We start from the raw sequence: 16,087 nt of genomic DNA, 5'->3' as shown, positions 1-16,087 counted from the left end.
GCTATACGGAATCTACCAACACTTTGAAAATGAATTGATATTGGGATACAAAAAAATTAGTAAAAGAACGAAACGTTCTTAGAGGCTAAACATCTTCTTATTTTTATCTTATCACAAGGCCCTATTTTCTATAATTAACACTATCGACGGCTCAATCGAACGGCGAACAAAAAGCAGACACAGCCTTTATACTTTGAAGATGAACTTATATCAAAACACAACACACACAAAAATTAAATGAATAAAGCATTCTTGGAAAAATAAACCACTGTTTTTCGATACAGTGGCGAGGTCCTATCTCCTACAATTAAAACCTTGGAAATGGCTAGAATATTTCCTGTCAAGCAGTCATTTTTATAAGCTAGATGATTGTCACTACACAAGATTTTTTTTTTCTTCTTTCTCGCATCCCCTATCACAAGAATCTCAAAGTCAACTCGGTTTGGGTATAACGGCTGAGCCTCCTTTGAAATATCTTCAGAGTACATAAGAATCGTACTTCTAGAACATGTTTATTATTTTAAAGCAGAAACACCTTTTATATTTTGAATATGAATTGATATGAACATTGGACAATTCTCCAAGCAGTAAACAGCGAACAGACAAAGTTTCTATACGAAACAGAAGAGTTTTTTGAAGAAGAACTAATGTAAAGATAATAAAGAGATATAAAGGAAATAAAGAGGAATAGTAACATAGATAAAAAAAAGATATATAATAAGAGGTATATAATAGTTGAGTAAAAAGGTATTAAAAAGATTCAAATATTAAAGAAATTTATAATATAAAGAGAGTTGATAAAAGTTTCTATACAAAACAGAAGAGTTTATTGAAGAAGAGCTAGTGTAAAGATAATAAAGAGATATAAAGAAAATAAAGAGGGATAGTAATATAGATACAAATATACATATAATAAGAGGTATATAATAGTTGAGTAAAAAGATATGATAAAGATTCACATACTAAAGAAATTTATAATATGAAGAGAGTTGATAAAAGAGAGATGAAGAGAGACAATTAGCCGTAGACAACACTAGTGAACGGACAAAGCAGTCTTATCGAAATCGACGAAGAAATTACTCATGAACGCTTCAATAGTAAACCTGAAGTTCAAGATTTATGACAAATAATTAGACTCGTATACCACAAAAAGGGTAGAGATACCTTTAACATTTTTCCTTTCTCCCCTTCTCTCCCAAATCTACGAAGTTTGAGCTCATAGGATTGTCCTTGATTCAGATACGCAAGATTTTCTTCATTCATTTTGGTGGCAACTGATGTCGCAGCTCCAAGTGTATACTGATATCTATAAAACAAATGATCATTTTTTTTCGTGTATCCTAAATCTAATGAAAAACAGAATGAATAAATAGTATAACCAGAAATATTTTCAGGAGGGGGGAATTTGACTTAGTTCTCATTTTGATTCACCTCAAATTCACGAAAAGAAGGGTACAAAACTACGTGCACATTGCTTCAGGGGCGAATCCAAGATTTTTTTTTTTTGGGGGGGGGGGGGTGCATAATAGGTTGCTTCGATAAACTTCCGATCAAAGAAATACTCGCAATCTAAAGGGAACCTCGACAATGTGTCGTAGGTTGGTAGCAGAAATGGTTATAAATTTAACCTAAAATCTGGTGAGGGTTACGGTTCTAATAAATCTATTGAAATTACAGTGGTATAAAAATATTGATACAAAAAATAGCAAGTTATAAACCCCCCCCCCCCATAAAAAAATAAATAAAAAACTGTTTACCATATATAAAAAAATATGACATTTAATATCTTATGCATAATTTTTTGCCTTTGCACTCCTGGCCACTATAATGAATAAGTTAAGCTTTTTATTATAATATGGTCTTGAACCATATTTTGGGTCCATGCAATCTTTGCGACAATTCAATTTGTATAGGTCAGACCATTTAGCATGTCGCCTAACTTTATGGCATCGCTTCGTAACTATAATAGCAATGAAGAGCAGGAAATGAGGATAAAGATACAACTTGTATATTCGAAAAAGATATATTAAACATTAAATACTAATTCTTTTAGGGGTGTAACAAGAAAAACAGAACGAAGAGGTATAAATGAATAGAAGAAATTTAATAGGCGGGTATTAAGTATAGGCAATAAAGCATTAACTAATCACTGTTTCTTTTTAAAAATAGTTTTTTCATAAACAATGTCAACTTTTAACGAAATTTCAAAATTTTACTTTTCATAATAAGGTAGCGTTTCTTCCCACTTTCTAAAATTCGGTATATTTTGCTTGAGTTACAGAATTCAAAATTTTATAAGAACAAGTCTATTTCTCTATTTCCACTCCCTCCATATCTATTTATTACACACACAATGTCTACCTCAGTATTTCGGTGAACCTTTATAATGGCTAGTCCTGTTAGTCTAGTTCTGTCAGTTTAGAGCTCTTCCTTAGTATTTCCTCTTCCATTCATTCTAAATATTTGAATAAAGACCAAAATCGTCAGAAAAATATGAACTCTATTAAAGATGCATGGTATGTGGTTCAACAAAGTATATGAGTCGAAATACTCCTTAAAAACAAATAATTATGTGTTTTTTATATTTGTTTTTCATAGGTATAGATTGGTGATTTAAATTCTCAAGGTTTTAAGCTGTGGAGATTTCTAATTAATTTTTTTTTAATCTTGTGATTTTCGTATTTTCAATTCAAACGTTAAAATCTCGACATGTCGGTTGAGCACAAAAATCAAAATTTGAAATTTGACTTAAATTGCATTAAGTAAGAGAATTGTCCAGTAAAAACTTTGATTTGTAAACAACTAATCGTGGAAATATGATTGGATGGCATGTATCACAATAAGTATAAAAATCCTCAGCGGTATATATATATCAGTTTAGACAATTTTTATGGACAAATGTATGCAACCCCTATACAAAAACATAACTATATTTTGTAACTGGTTGGTACTGAAAAGGTGAGAAATTCTGAAGTAATATTGCAATTGCATTCCTTTTCCGTGGTTAACTCAAGTTCTGTGAATTTCCACTTTTTACGAAAATTTTATAAGTAAATGTTTAAAAAGAATCCATGCCATTCCAATGATTCAAACTGAGAATTCAGAGACCCGTCTATACCAGCTAGATAAAAAAAATAAACACATCATTATTTGCCTTCTTTTATAAATAATTTTTCGAAAATCTACTCTTCTTAAATGATTGCTCCGACCTTTGAAGGAGTACTTCGACTCGTATACTTAGTTTTAAGTACATACTCATACGAACCTTTAAAGTTCTAATGAGTTTTGCCTTTATTTTAATGTTTTAGGACGAACAGAGGAGGTGACATGTCATATAATGCTGAGCTTTAATTAGATGAAAATAGGCAGTAAAGTAGCCACCATTTGCTCACCAAAATCGAAAACTTAAATTAATAACTTTTGCACTTCTCCTACATTTATTTTCTATTATACAAAACCCCTAAAAAAAACAATGTTGTAAAAACCACCCCGCTACGCAAAAAAAGCAAACCCCCTCCCAAAAAAAAACAGACAGCCGAAAAAAGTAATGATGTCAATTTCTTCGCCTTAGTGCCATAGGAAGACTCAAAAACAGATTTTTTTTTCTCAAAACAAAGTAATTAAAACCTTGTTTCAAACTTGTTTGGAAAAAGCAACAGTCTTAATAATCAAAAACTTATTAAAAACTCAATTATTAACAAGAGCTAAGAGCTCATATGGCACTTCTGACGAGGCAAGAAGAGCTAAGAGCCAAAAACTCATATGTTATGAGCTCTAACAAAATTCTAAGAATCAATAGATTGATTTAAAAGGAAAGTCAGAGGCTTAATGCCGGTCAGGATTTAAAATAAGAGCTCTGAGTCACGATGTCCTTCTAAATATCAAAATTCATTAAGATCTGATCACCCACTCGTAAGTTATAAATACCTAATTTTTTCTAATTTTCCTCTCCCTTTAGCCCCCCAGATGGTCGAATCTGGGAAAATGGCTTTATCAAGTCAATTTGTGCAGCTCCCTGAAACGCCTACCAATTTTCATCGTCCTAGCACGTCCAGAAGCACCAAACTCGCCAAATCACTGAAACCCTTCCCCCAACTCCCCCAAAGAGAGCGAATCCAGTACGGTTACGTCAATCACGTATCAAGGACATTTGCTTATTCTATCCACCAAGCTTCATCTCGATTCCTCCATTCCAAGTGTTTTCCAAGATTTACCCCTCCAACTCCCCCCAATGTCAAAAGATCTGGTCGGGATTTGAAATAAGAACTCTGAGACATGAATTCCTTCTAAATATCAAATTTCATTAAGATCTAATCACCTATTGGTAAGATAAAAATAACCCAATTTTCACGTTTTCCAAGAATTCCGGTTTCCCCCTCCAACTTCCCCCAATGTCACAGGATCTGGTCGGAATTTAAAATTAGAGCTTTAAAGCACAAAATCCTTCTAAATATCATATTTCATTAAGATCTGGTCACCCTTTCGTAAGTTACAAATACCTCAATTTTCAAAATTACCCCCCCCCAACTCCACCAAAGAGAGCAGATCCGGTCCGGTTATGTCAGTCATGTATCTTAGACAGGTTTTTATTCTTCCCATCCAGTTTCATCCTGATCTCTCTGCTTTAAGAACTTTCTAACATTTCCGAGCCCCCTCCCCAACTGCCCCCCCCCCAATGACGCTGGATCCGGTTGAGATTTAAAATAAGAGATTTGAGTTACGAGTTCCTCCTAAATATGAAGTTTCATGAAGATCCGATCACTCCTTCGTAAGTTAAAAATACGTCATTTTTTCTAATTTTTCAGAATTAACCCCCCTCCCAATAGAGCAGATCCGTTCCAATTATGTAAATCACGTATCTATGACTTCTGCTTATTTTTCCCACCAAGTTTCATCCCGATCCCTCCAATCTAAGCGTTTTCCATGATTTTAGGTTCCCCCACCCCAAACTCCACCCAATGTCACCAGATCCGGTCGGGATTTAAAATAAGAGCTTTGAGACACGATATCCTTCTAAATATCAAACTTCATTGAGATCCGATCACCCGTTCGTAAGTTAAAATTACCTCATTTTTTCTAATTTTTCAGAATTACCCCCACCCCCCAACTACCCCAAAGAGAGCGGATCCGTTCCGGTTATGTCAATCATGTATCTAGGACTTGTGCTTATTTTTCCCACCAAGTTACATCCCGATCCCTCCACTCGAAGTGTTTTCCAAGATTTTAGGTTTCCCCCTCCCAACCCCCCCCCCCCATGTCACCAGATCCGGTCGGGATTTAAAATAACAGATCTGAGACATGATATCTTTCGAAAAATTAAATTTCATTAAGATCTGATCAACCCTTCGTAAGTTAAAAATACTTCTGTTTTTCTATTTTTTCCGAATTAACGGGCCCCCCACTCACCCCCAGATGGTCAAATCGGGAAAACGACTATTTCTAATTTAATCTGGTCCGGTCCCTGATACGCCTGCCAAATTTCACCGTCCTAGCTTACCTGGGGAATGCCTAAAGTAGCAAAACCGGGACCGACAGACAGACAGACCGACAGAATTTGCGACTGCTATATGTCACTTGGTTAATACCAAGTGCCATAAAAACCAATTACAAAAAATAACTTTTGTCCCAACCCAGACCAGAGCAAGCAGTCCCAACCACAATCCACCACTACGTCAGGGGGGAACCCCCTGGATCCACCACTGCATTGCTTGACCACTGCGTTTCTATTAGCTCCACGTTATCGAACTTTGATCAACTGTTTTGACTACGGAACCTTTAGGGATTATTTTAATAAGAAAGCGAAAGTGAAACAGCTTCATAAAGGCGGTGATAGAAATAGTCTTGGTATTTAATGCCATGGGGTACATACAAAGGTAATTTTTCGGGGTGGGGGAGGGGGCTGGGAAACTTAGGATCCAAATCGGTATTCTCACCCCTCAACTCCTGTCATTAATGCAACTTCAAACCTTCTAGGGAAAGGACACATTTCCCCTTTCCCCCGGATTCACCCTGACTATCATCCCCCATTAGTTTTAAGAGTAATTTTCCTCTTAATAATGAATGGGGTTGTACCCAGTTAAAGAAATTAATTTGTTAAGCAACAATCAGGTTGGTCTTCGTTATAGTAGTAAAATGGAATTTACATTGATATTTATTAGTTCTGAAACTAAATTAGCTTTACATAAAGTGTTCAGGGTTAATGCCAGGTTGTTAAACCTGATAAAGGCTTTTCACACAGTTCAACATGTTCTACGTGTAAGGTGTATAGGATCCAAGAAAAAGAAATTCTTAGTAGCCAGTTCCAGTTTTTGGAGATGAATAATGTTCAATTTGAAGCCTAACCCAGTGTATGTGGCGTCCCACAGGGATCTTTTCTCGGTGAGATTCCGCTTTCTGTCGTTCGGCAGCAGTAAGCCTAATTATATGCTCATTAGTTGTTATAGTGCTAGTAATATAGCTAAAAGTACACAGTGTCACTATTCACAGATGAAAAATAGTAATTAGCGATACTACAGACATCGATGAAACACAGTGTTGATAAGCTACATTTTTAGTTGATGGTATATAAATTCAATATTATTCTGGATATGTCAAGTTTTGCTAGTTTCGCCCTACCTTCTAATTTTTATACTCGGATTTAGAAAACCACTACACAACGTGAAACTTTGAAGTGTATTTCTTCCTTTAGGTACCTGGGGTTGAATACTAGTGAAACCTTCTTACGTATCACCATACATAGTATGTTTGTAAAAGCGGGTCTCTACCTAATTATCACCAAAAAACTTAACATTTTTGCTTTTTTCCGTCCTATACCTTTCTCAATTTTCGCTCATCCCCCCATGTACACTGTGTTGTGGTCGTGTTTGGCCTAGACAGTTTTCTTCCATCGTTCAACTTGTTTTGTTCTACAAAACAAAACAGTTCCATTGTCGATTGACCTAAAACTCCAGTTTTCGGAGTAAGATGCCTGATGTTTGCAAAGATATGAGCAGCTTCTGGATTACGAAACTTGTATACACTTTTGCTATATTTAGATGATATACACCTTACATGTGTTAATAGCATTAGCACCAGAGTAGTTGTTTCAAACCATTTAACCTGTTTTTTGCTTCATAGGGGATCAGAGGTTTAAGCCACCTTTATGAAAATAGAATGGTGATATTTTTTTGCTTATAAAGTGTTATTAAAGAATTTTTTTTAGTAAGTATGATTTTTGGTACATTGTTTTTGTTCTAGGCATTGCTAAATAGTATTGCGCCCCCGAGGGGATAAAACTAAAATTGTACATAGTAAATATGTTGAGATGTAAGCTTTATTGTGCCGATGGGGGGTATTATTTGGATTGTTTGTCTTCTTTTTGGTATCGAAACCCCATTGGACAAGTTTTTTCTCTCTTTGGGGTTGCTAATAAACATTGTCATTTCACTTTTTTTAAATAAATCTATTTCTCTATAAAAGCTAATTAAATCTTTAATTTCTATTATTTATAATTTCCATATCTGGGTTACTCTATAATTTACATTCGAGTTTGATTTTTGAAATGAATACGGAACTGGAAAAAAATTCTCAGATATTCAAAAAAATGAGCAAATATACAAAATTAATAAAACTTGGAATATAAGCTTTAGTTTAAACTTACAACATTTTTTTTTATTAACGATTCATTTTGTTGCAAAATTTCATGTAAAAAATTTAATTGACGAGATTACTAGTCTCATGAGACTTCATCAAAAACTCTTCAGGATAAGATTCGTTTTGTTGCAAGATTTCATGCCCAAAAATTTTGTTCATAAGACTGTGCTTTTCGTGAGACCTCATTGAGATTGGAAAACACAGTGACCTAGAAACCCTGCAGTCTAAACCAGACTATTCCTTTAACGAAACCATAAATCAATCAGGAGATAAAAAATTATCTGTATCAGATATGATTCCCCAGCAGGAACTAAAACCTGGAATTAATTCTAAAAACTACTAAACTTCTTTAAAATCGACATAAAAATTTACAGCAGCAATAAAACAACTGACACTTACTTATAATCATGCAGAATATCTCCACTGCAGCTTCCCAGGGCATTTAGATCTCTCGATGGGTTGCCTTCAACACTTGATGAGGATGCTAAACTTGACACGCTTCCTGTACCGACCCCTGATGTTAAGGCGTGTGACTCATTTGTGAAACCTGCTTAAATAATTCAAGTCAACATTTTACAAATGTAAGACAAACTACTAAAACTCCCACAGGAACAGGAAGATGGGAGGGAAACTATCCGTCCATGAGTCTGTCTGCATCATTGTCTATGTCGGTAATTACTAGCCAATCAACAGTCTTCAGCTCTGAAAAGGATGGTCTGACACCAGATACTGGTTGCCAGAAGTCTGAGAAAAAAAAAACATTTCGCATTATGCAGTACAGGCATTAGGTTTAATGAAATGGTAACGAACTTGTGTTCAGTTTTGGTAAGTTTACCTTATTTTGTCTCACAGCTGGATAATGCAGCTAAAACTTTCAGGAAGTTTTTTTGGAGTGGGGGAGAACGGATAAGAGGACTTTTGCTTTAGGGGGAAGGGGGCAAAAATGTTTTCTCTGGCCATCTCAAAAGGAATACGAGCCATTTTTTTTATCTGATTCAAACTCAAATCAAACTAGATCATGAAACGCAAAAGCGTCTCTCTCTCTCTCTCTCTCTCTCTCTCTCTCTCTCTCTCTCTCTCTCTCTCTCTACTCATTTATTAGACAGTGCTTTCGTTTTCCAGCCTACTATGTCTTAATTCTGCTTTTAAGCAAGCTCATTTTTTTCTGTTCGTCTTTATACAAGATGAGGTGCAAGTACATTCAGGCAAATTTACTCTACCTTGTCCATCGAATCCATTCAAATTTGAAGCTATTAAAAAAAGGAACCTAGTTTGAAATTCATATCAACTCATACTGCCAGAAAAATCAACAGTGGTTTTGAGTGTTAAATTCATGTTTCATTTTCATCTTTATCACAGTAGTAAAGTTTTTTGTTGTTGCTTGACCAATTCGAATATTTACCTTTTTAGAAAGAAGGACGATTCGTGTTAAAAAGATATTATAGGAAAATCGCAATATCGCATAATAATATACAATAAATAAAACGATTTTATTTTCATACGCCTTACACGGTCATGCCGATTAGCGGCAGTTCTTGTCATAATAAGGCACTAGACATGTAAAAGATATGAAATTCAAAGCCATAGACATCGTCATACAAAATTATACATTGATTCGAAATATCACAGATTCAAACTAAACAGACTAAAACGAATAAAAAGAATGATGAACTAAAGCAATTATAAGTTGTTTGTCTGTGAGTCTGTCTACTGACGTCATGTTTGTGTGTCGACTGACGTCATGTTTGTCAACGGACGTATCTATCTATATATATAAAAACTAGCTGTTGGGGTGGCGCTTCGCGCCACCCCAACACCTAGTTGGTGGGGCGCTTCGCCCCCCCCCCCAAGCCCCCCCGCGCGCGTAAGTCGTTACGTGCCATATTAGTTACGCGCCATTGTAGTTGTGTCCCTGTGTCCCACCTGTGAATAGAGATAGATATAAATATATGTTTTTAACTACGTAAAACATGCGAATATACAACATTCTTCGCTGTCCCATTGTCTGTGCATATAAATAGATTGTCAGGTTTACTGACTCTTGAACATGCAACATATAATTGTCCATGGGAAAAACAATCCGTATTCAGATCTATACCTCATTATTCTAATGAAGTGTCCCTGTGTCCCGGTCGTCATTTATATTCCCTGTGTCCCGGTCGTCATTTGTGTCCCGGTGTCCCAGTTTGTAATTTCTCTTTGAGTGTCCCGGTCGTCATTTATATTCCCTGTGTCCCGGTCGTCATTTGTGTCCCGGTGTCCCGGTCTGTAATTTCTATTCGAACAATCCCTGTGTCCCGGTCGTCATTTATATATCCCGCCTGTGCCCCCGGCGTCCCCGTTGTAGTTGTGTCCCTGTGTCCCGGTCGTCATTTATATTCCCTGTGTCCCGGTCGTGATTTGTGTCCGGGTGTCCCAGTCTGTAATTTCTCTTTGAGGTTCCCGGTCGTCACTTATATTCCCTCTGTCTCGGTCGTCATTTGTGTCCCGGTCTGTAATTTCTCTTTGAGTGTTTTTTCTTTTTAGTTTTTTTTAGTTTTTTACCTTTTTTCTTTTTTCAGTTTTCTTTTTCTTCTTTATTTTTCAGCGTCACTATGAAGTACATATCGCCGAACCTTTGGTTTTTTAACTTAAATCTGGTTGGCATTGATGACCTTATCCAAGTCAAAATCCCAAACCCAATCATCATCGCTATCATTTTCAGTTTTGATATGTTTTGACTCTCGCTGTCCAGGTGGATTTTCATCTAACTGCGCGGTTTTGCGTTCTTTAGCCGCAAGCCTGTTTTCTTGCTGTTCTTGTGATTCCTCGGAACGCTTTCTTTTCTTACTTTCTCTATCAGCAGCAAGTTTTTTGGCATAAACTCTTTGAGCAGCTTCCTCGGCTGTTGCCATTGTAGGTTCTTCAGTCATTTTACAATTAAACATTTTTCCGTGAACAAATGTCTTAAATACCGTTAATGACGACACCGTCAAAGCAAAAATGACGACAACTAATTTCATGACGTCAGTCAACACAGAAACATGACGTCACCTGATCCACAGACAGACACACAGACAGACAACTTATTTTTATATTATACTAGCTGTTGGGGTGGCGCTTCGCGCCACCCTAACACCTAGTTGGTGGGGCGCTTCGCACCCCCCCAAGCCCCCCCGCGCGCCTAAGTCGTTACGCGCCATATTAGTTGTGTCCCTGTGTCCCACCTGTGAATAGAGATAGATATAAATATATGTTTTTAACTACGTAAAACATGCTAATATACAACATTCTTCGCTGTCCCATTGTCTGTGCATATAAATAGATTGTCAGGTTTACTGACTCTTGAACATGCATACCTCATTATTCTAATGATGTGTCCCTGTGTCCCGGTCGTCATTTACATTCCCTGTGTCCCGGTCGTCATTTGTGTCCCGGTGTCCCAGTTTGTAATTTCTCTTTGAGTGTCCCGGTCGTCATTTATATTCCCTGTGTCCCGGTGTCCCGGTCGTCATTTGTGTCCCGGTGTCCCGGTCTGTAATTTCTATTCGAACAATCCCTGTGTCCCGGTCGTCATTTATATATCCCGCCTGTGCCCCCGGCGTCCCCTCATTTTACAATTAAACATTTTTCCGTGAACAAATGTCTTAAATATCTTGAATGACGTCACCGTCAAAGCAAAAATGACGACAACTAATTTCATGACGTCAGTCAACACAGAAACATGACGTCACCTGATCCACAGACAGACAGACAGACAACTTATTTTTATATATATAGAAGATATATATATATAAGTTGTCTGTCTGTGTGTCTGTCTGTCAGGTGACGTCATGTTTCTGTGTCAACTTGATTTATATATCCCTTGATTATATTGATATATCCTTGATTTATATATAATTGATTATGCAACATAATTGATTTATTATTGATTTATATATGTTTCTGTGTCAACTGTGTCAACAGCTAGTATATCTATCTATATATATATAAAAATAAGTTGTCTGTCAACACAGAAACATGACGTCACCTGATCCACAGACAGACAGACAGACAACTTATTTTTATATATATAGAAGATATATATATAAGTTGTCTGTCTGTGTGTCTGTCTGTCAGGTGACGTCATGTTTCTGTGTCAACTTGATTTATATATCCCTTGATTATATTGATATATCCTTGATTTATATATAATTGATTATGCAACATAATTGATTTATTATTGATTTATATATGTTTCTGTGTCAACTGTGTCAACAGCTAGTATATCTATCTATATATATAAAAATAAGTTGTCTGTCTGTCTGTCTGTGGATCAGGTGACGTCATGTTTCTGTGTCGGCTGACGTCATGAAATTAGTTGTCGTCATTTTTGCTTTGACGGTGACGTCATTAACGGTATTTAAGACATTTGTTCACGGAAAAATGTTTAATTGTAAAATGACTGAAGAATCTATTGGGTTTGGGATTTTGACTTGGATAAGGTCATCAATGCCTACTAGATTTAAGTTAAAAAAACAAAGGTTCGTCGATATGTACTTCATAGTGACGCTGAAAAATAAAGAAGAAAAAGAAAACTGAAAAAAGAAAAAAGGTAAAAAACTAAAAAAAAACTAAAAAGAAAAAACACTCTAAGAGAAATTACAGACCGGGACACAAATGACGACCGAGACAGAGGGAATATAAGTGACGACCGGGAACCTCAAAGAGAAATTACACACTGGGACACCCAGACACAAATCACGACCGGGACACAGGGAATATAAATGACGACCGGGACACAGGGACACAACTACAACGGGGACGCCGGGGGCACAGGCAGGATATATAAATGACGACCGGGACACAGGGATTGTTCGAATAGAAATTACAGACCGGGACACCGGGACACAAATGACGACCGGGACACAGGGAATATAAATGACGACCGGGACACTCAAAGAGAAATTACAAACTGGGACACCGGGACACAAATGACGACCGGGACACAGGGAATATAAATGACGACCGGGACACAGGGACACATCATTAGAATAATGAGGTATAGATCTGAATACGGATTGTTTTTCCTATGGACAATTATATGTTGCATGTTCAAGAGTCAGTAAACCTGACAATCTATTTATATGCACAGACAATGGGACAGCGAAGAATGTTGTATATTCGCATGTTTTACGTAGTTAAAAACATATATTTATATCTATCTCTATTCACAGGTGGGACACAGGGACACAACTACAATGGCGCGTAACTAATATGGCGCGTAACGACTTACTCGCGCGGGGGGGGGGGGGGTTTGGGGGGGCGCGAAGCGCCCCACCAACTAGGTGTTGGGGTGGCGCGAAGCGCCACCCCAACAGCTAGTTTATATATATATAGATAGATACGTCCGTTGACAAACATGACGTCAGTCGACACACAAACATGACGTCAGTAGACAGACTCACAGACAAACAACTTATATTTGCTTTAGTTCATCATTCTTTTTATTCGTTTTAGTCTGTTTAGTTTGAATCTGAGGTATTTCGAATCAATGTATAATTTTGTATGACGATGTCTATGGCTTTGAATTTCATATCTTTTACATTTCTAGTGCCTTATTATGACAAGAGCTGCCGCTGATCGGCATAACCGTGTAAGGCGTATGAATATAAAATCGTTTTATTAATTATATATTATTAGGCGATATTGCGATTTTCCTATAATATCTTTTTAACACGAATCATCCTTCTTTCTAAAGAGGTAAATATTCGAATTGGTCAAGCAACAACAAAAAACTTTACTACTGTGATAAACATGAAAATGAAACAAGAATTTGACACTCAAAACCACTGTCGATTTTTCTGGCAGTATGAGTTGATATGAATTTCAAACTAGGTTCCTTTTTTTAATAGCTTCAAATTTGAATGGATTCGATGGACAAGGTAGAGTAAATTTGCCTGAATGTACTTGCACCTCTTCTTCCTATTTGAGAAAGTTTTGCGTCTTTTATATTTTTCTTTAGTCCAATCTTTATTTACTATAAAGTTGTTCTGTTTGGTCTGGAACGTTTTATGTTCACCTTAAACCTTTGCGTGTTCTCCAGAATTCATGTGTGCGTGCTATTTATGGAATTGATAGTCTCGCCTCAGTTAGAAAAATGTTTATCAGCGAATCCATATTTTACCGTTTTCATTATCTTTTTTATTAATCTTTGACTATACATATAAAACTATTCACATAACATCCCCGGCAAGGAGACTGGCTCGAAAGCCAGTCAGGATTGTGCTTATTTTTTAAGCGTCAACAAATGCATGATATTATTAATAATATTGCTCCAATGTGTCTTCATCATATGTTTAAGACAGCAGCTGATGTCCATGGACATCTAACAAGACAGGTTGGTATGTATAGAAGGCCGATTAGAGTGTTTGCGAGGTCTGTTTTCTCTACTCCTCATATTCTTCAGGTGCTGTGATGTTAGACGCCATATTCTATTAGAAATATTACTGAAAGGTCCGGCATCTGTGATCGGTTGAGACAGCATTGTCTGCAGGCTAATGAATTTTTTTTTCTTTCTCTCTCTCAAGTAGCTCTATATGTTTTATATATTTTTGTTTTATTGTGAAATGGGAACCAGAATACCTTTAAACTAATACCTTTAACTAATAATTATTATTAGTTATTAATTATTATTAATTATACCTTTAATACTAATACCAGTAAACTAATACCTTTTTTGGAATGGCAATAGAACCCCAGGGTACTGGGCTTCATGCTTTCTTTTGTTGATTTTTTTTTATGAATAAAGTATGTCTCCGTTGAAAGAAAAAAAAAGAAACAAAAAGTCTAATTAGTTATCAAGCTTATGATACCAAAAACTGGAATTCAGACAATTCAGAATAGTCGGAAATAGAAGGTATATTCTCTAAAAAATAAATTAGAATTTGATTCACAAAGTAAAACTCTACCATGAGGTGGACAAGCTTTTTTTATGTCTATCATGTATACCATGAGGTAGACAAGCTTTTTTATTTCGCAGCAATTCCAAATTCCATCAAAAATTTGAATTTTTTCAAATTGTTGGCATAAAATTGCCACCTCATACATGCTGCCAATTCATGAATGTTACACATTCTTGTCTCTCTTTTTAGAACGATTTTTCGCGATAGCCCAAATTCTACTTTTTGAATTCGAACAAAAATGAATGAAAAAAAAAAGAAAGGCGAAACTGACCTGAACTCTGGTGATGCCAAAAATGTTGAGTCTGGAGAAGATGAGAAAATGACGCAAACTCTGTCCCAATAGCTGTGTTTGGTCTTTTTCCAACAACCGTCGACGATAAATGAAGCATATTTTTGCTAAAAGAATTATACGTAAATACAAAAAAGAGATTGTATAGTTTTTATAATGACGATTCTTTGGAACCACCTGAACTATGAAACGTGATAAGACCAAGAGAACGCCCCGAAAAAAATTAATTCACTACGGGTGAAAATTGGCAGCCTGGACTATCAAATGATAGTCCAAAATCGTTATAAATGATGATTCGTTAGAAGAAAAAGAAGTTTTTGTCCCACCACCTGATCAATTAACAAGTCTACAACCTGGACCATCGTATAACACTAGACCAATAAGGGCAGCTAAAATAAAGGGCATTGGCAAATTGTCTAAAGTAATGAAAATCCAAAAAGAAGAAGAAAGAAAAATGGGGTTAGGAAAAAAGATAAGCGACAGCGGAGTCAAAACGTGCCAAAATTAAAAATTACAGTTATGATAATTGGGTTTGGGATTTTGACATGGATAGGGTCATCAATGCTTACCATGCCTTTGTTAAAAAAATTAAGTTTCGGCGATATGTATTTCATAATGACAAAAGACAAGCCGAGGCGAAAGTTGACGTTCAACATTTTAGAAAAGCTCCATGCAATGAAATAGCTATAAATAACGACATTAGTTTATAATAACGTTAGTTAAGAGCCTTATACTGCATCTGCCTCTGTTAAAAAACAAAGGTTTGGCGTTATGTCTTTCATAATGACAAATGACAAGCCAAGGCAAAAATTAAAGGTCCAATAACCAAAAAACAATTTACAATGGCGCTAATTCTAATTTAAGGTCATTTCTGGTCACAAAAACGATCTAAATAGGTCAGGACTTTAATATTACAATGCCTTTGTTAAAATAATTAAGTTTCGGCGATATGTATTTATGACAAATAACGACAAAGGACAAGCCAGGGCAAAAATTGACGTTCAACATTTTATAAAAGCTCCAAACAATGAAATAGCTATAGGTAACGACATTAGAGTTTATAAAGACGTTAGCCGAGAAGCTGATACTGCATCAGCCTCTGTTAAAAAAAAATTCAGAGTTACGTTCTTCATAATGGCAAATTATAAAAGCTCCAAGCCAGGGTCCGATACCAAACAAAAACATAATTCTGCAAAGGCGCTAATTGTAATTTAAGGTTATTTCTAGCCAAAAAATGATCTAA

At 36.1% G+C, this 16,087-nt stretch overlaps 1 protein-coding gene across 2 annotated transcripts in view; it reads right to left on the bottom strand.

Moving 5' to 3' along the window:
• LOC136031820 (transcription factor CP2-like) overlaps window positions 1-16,087 on the bottom strand; it is a 91,550-nt gene that overhangs the window by 30,655 nt on the left and 44,808 nt on the right. For both annotated transcript variants that reach the window (XM_065711640.1, XM_065711641.1), the window contains 3 exons: window positions 14,827-14,951; window positions 8,032-8,179; window positions 1,165-1,306 (listed from right to left, as the gene is read on the bottom strand). In XM_065711640.1, the coding sequence (XP_065567712.1) occupies window positions 1,165-1,306; window positions 8,032-8,179; window positions 14,827-14,951 (415 nt within the window). The remainder of the gene's footprint in view (window positions 1-1,164; window positions 1,307-8,031; window positions 8,180-14,826; window positions 14,952-16,087) is intronic.

This window comes from Artemia franciscana, chromosome 10 (genome assembly GCF_032884065.1).
Source record: "Artemia franciscana chromosome 10, ASM3288406v1, whole genome shotgun sequence".
NCBI classification, from domain to species: Eukaryota; Metazoa; Arthropoda; class Branchiopoda; order Anostraca; family Artemiidae; genus Artemia; species Artemia franciscana.
Note: the sequence above shows the minus strand (reverse complement) of the source record. Positions and strands in the feature narration are given on the sequence as shown.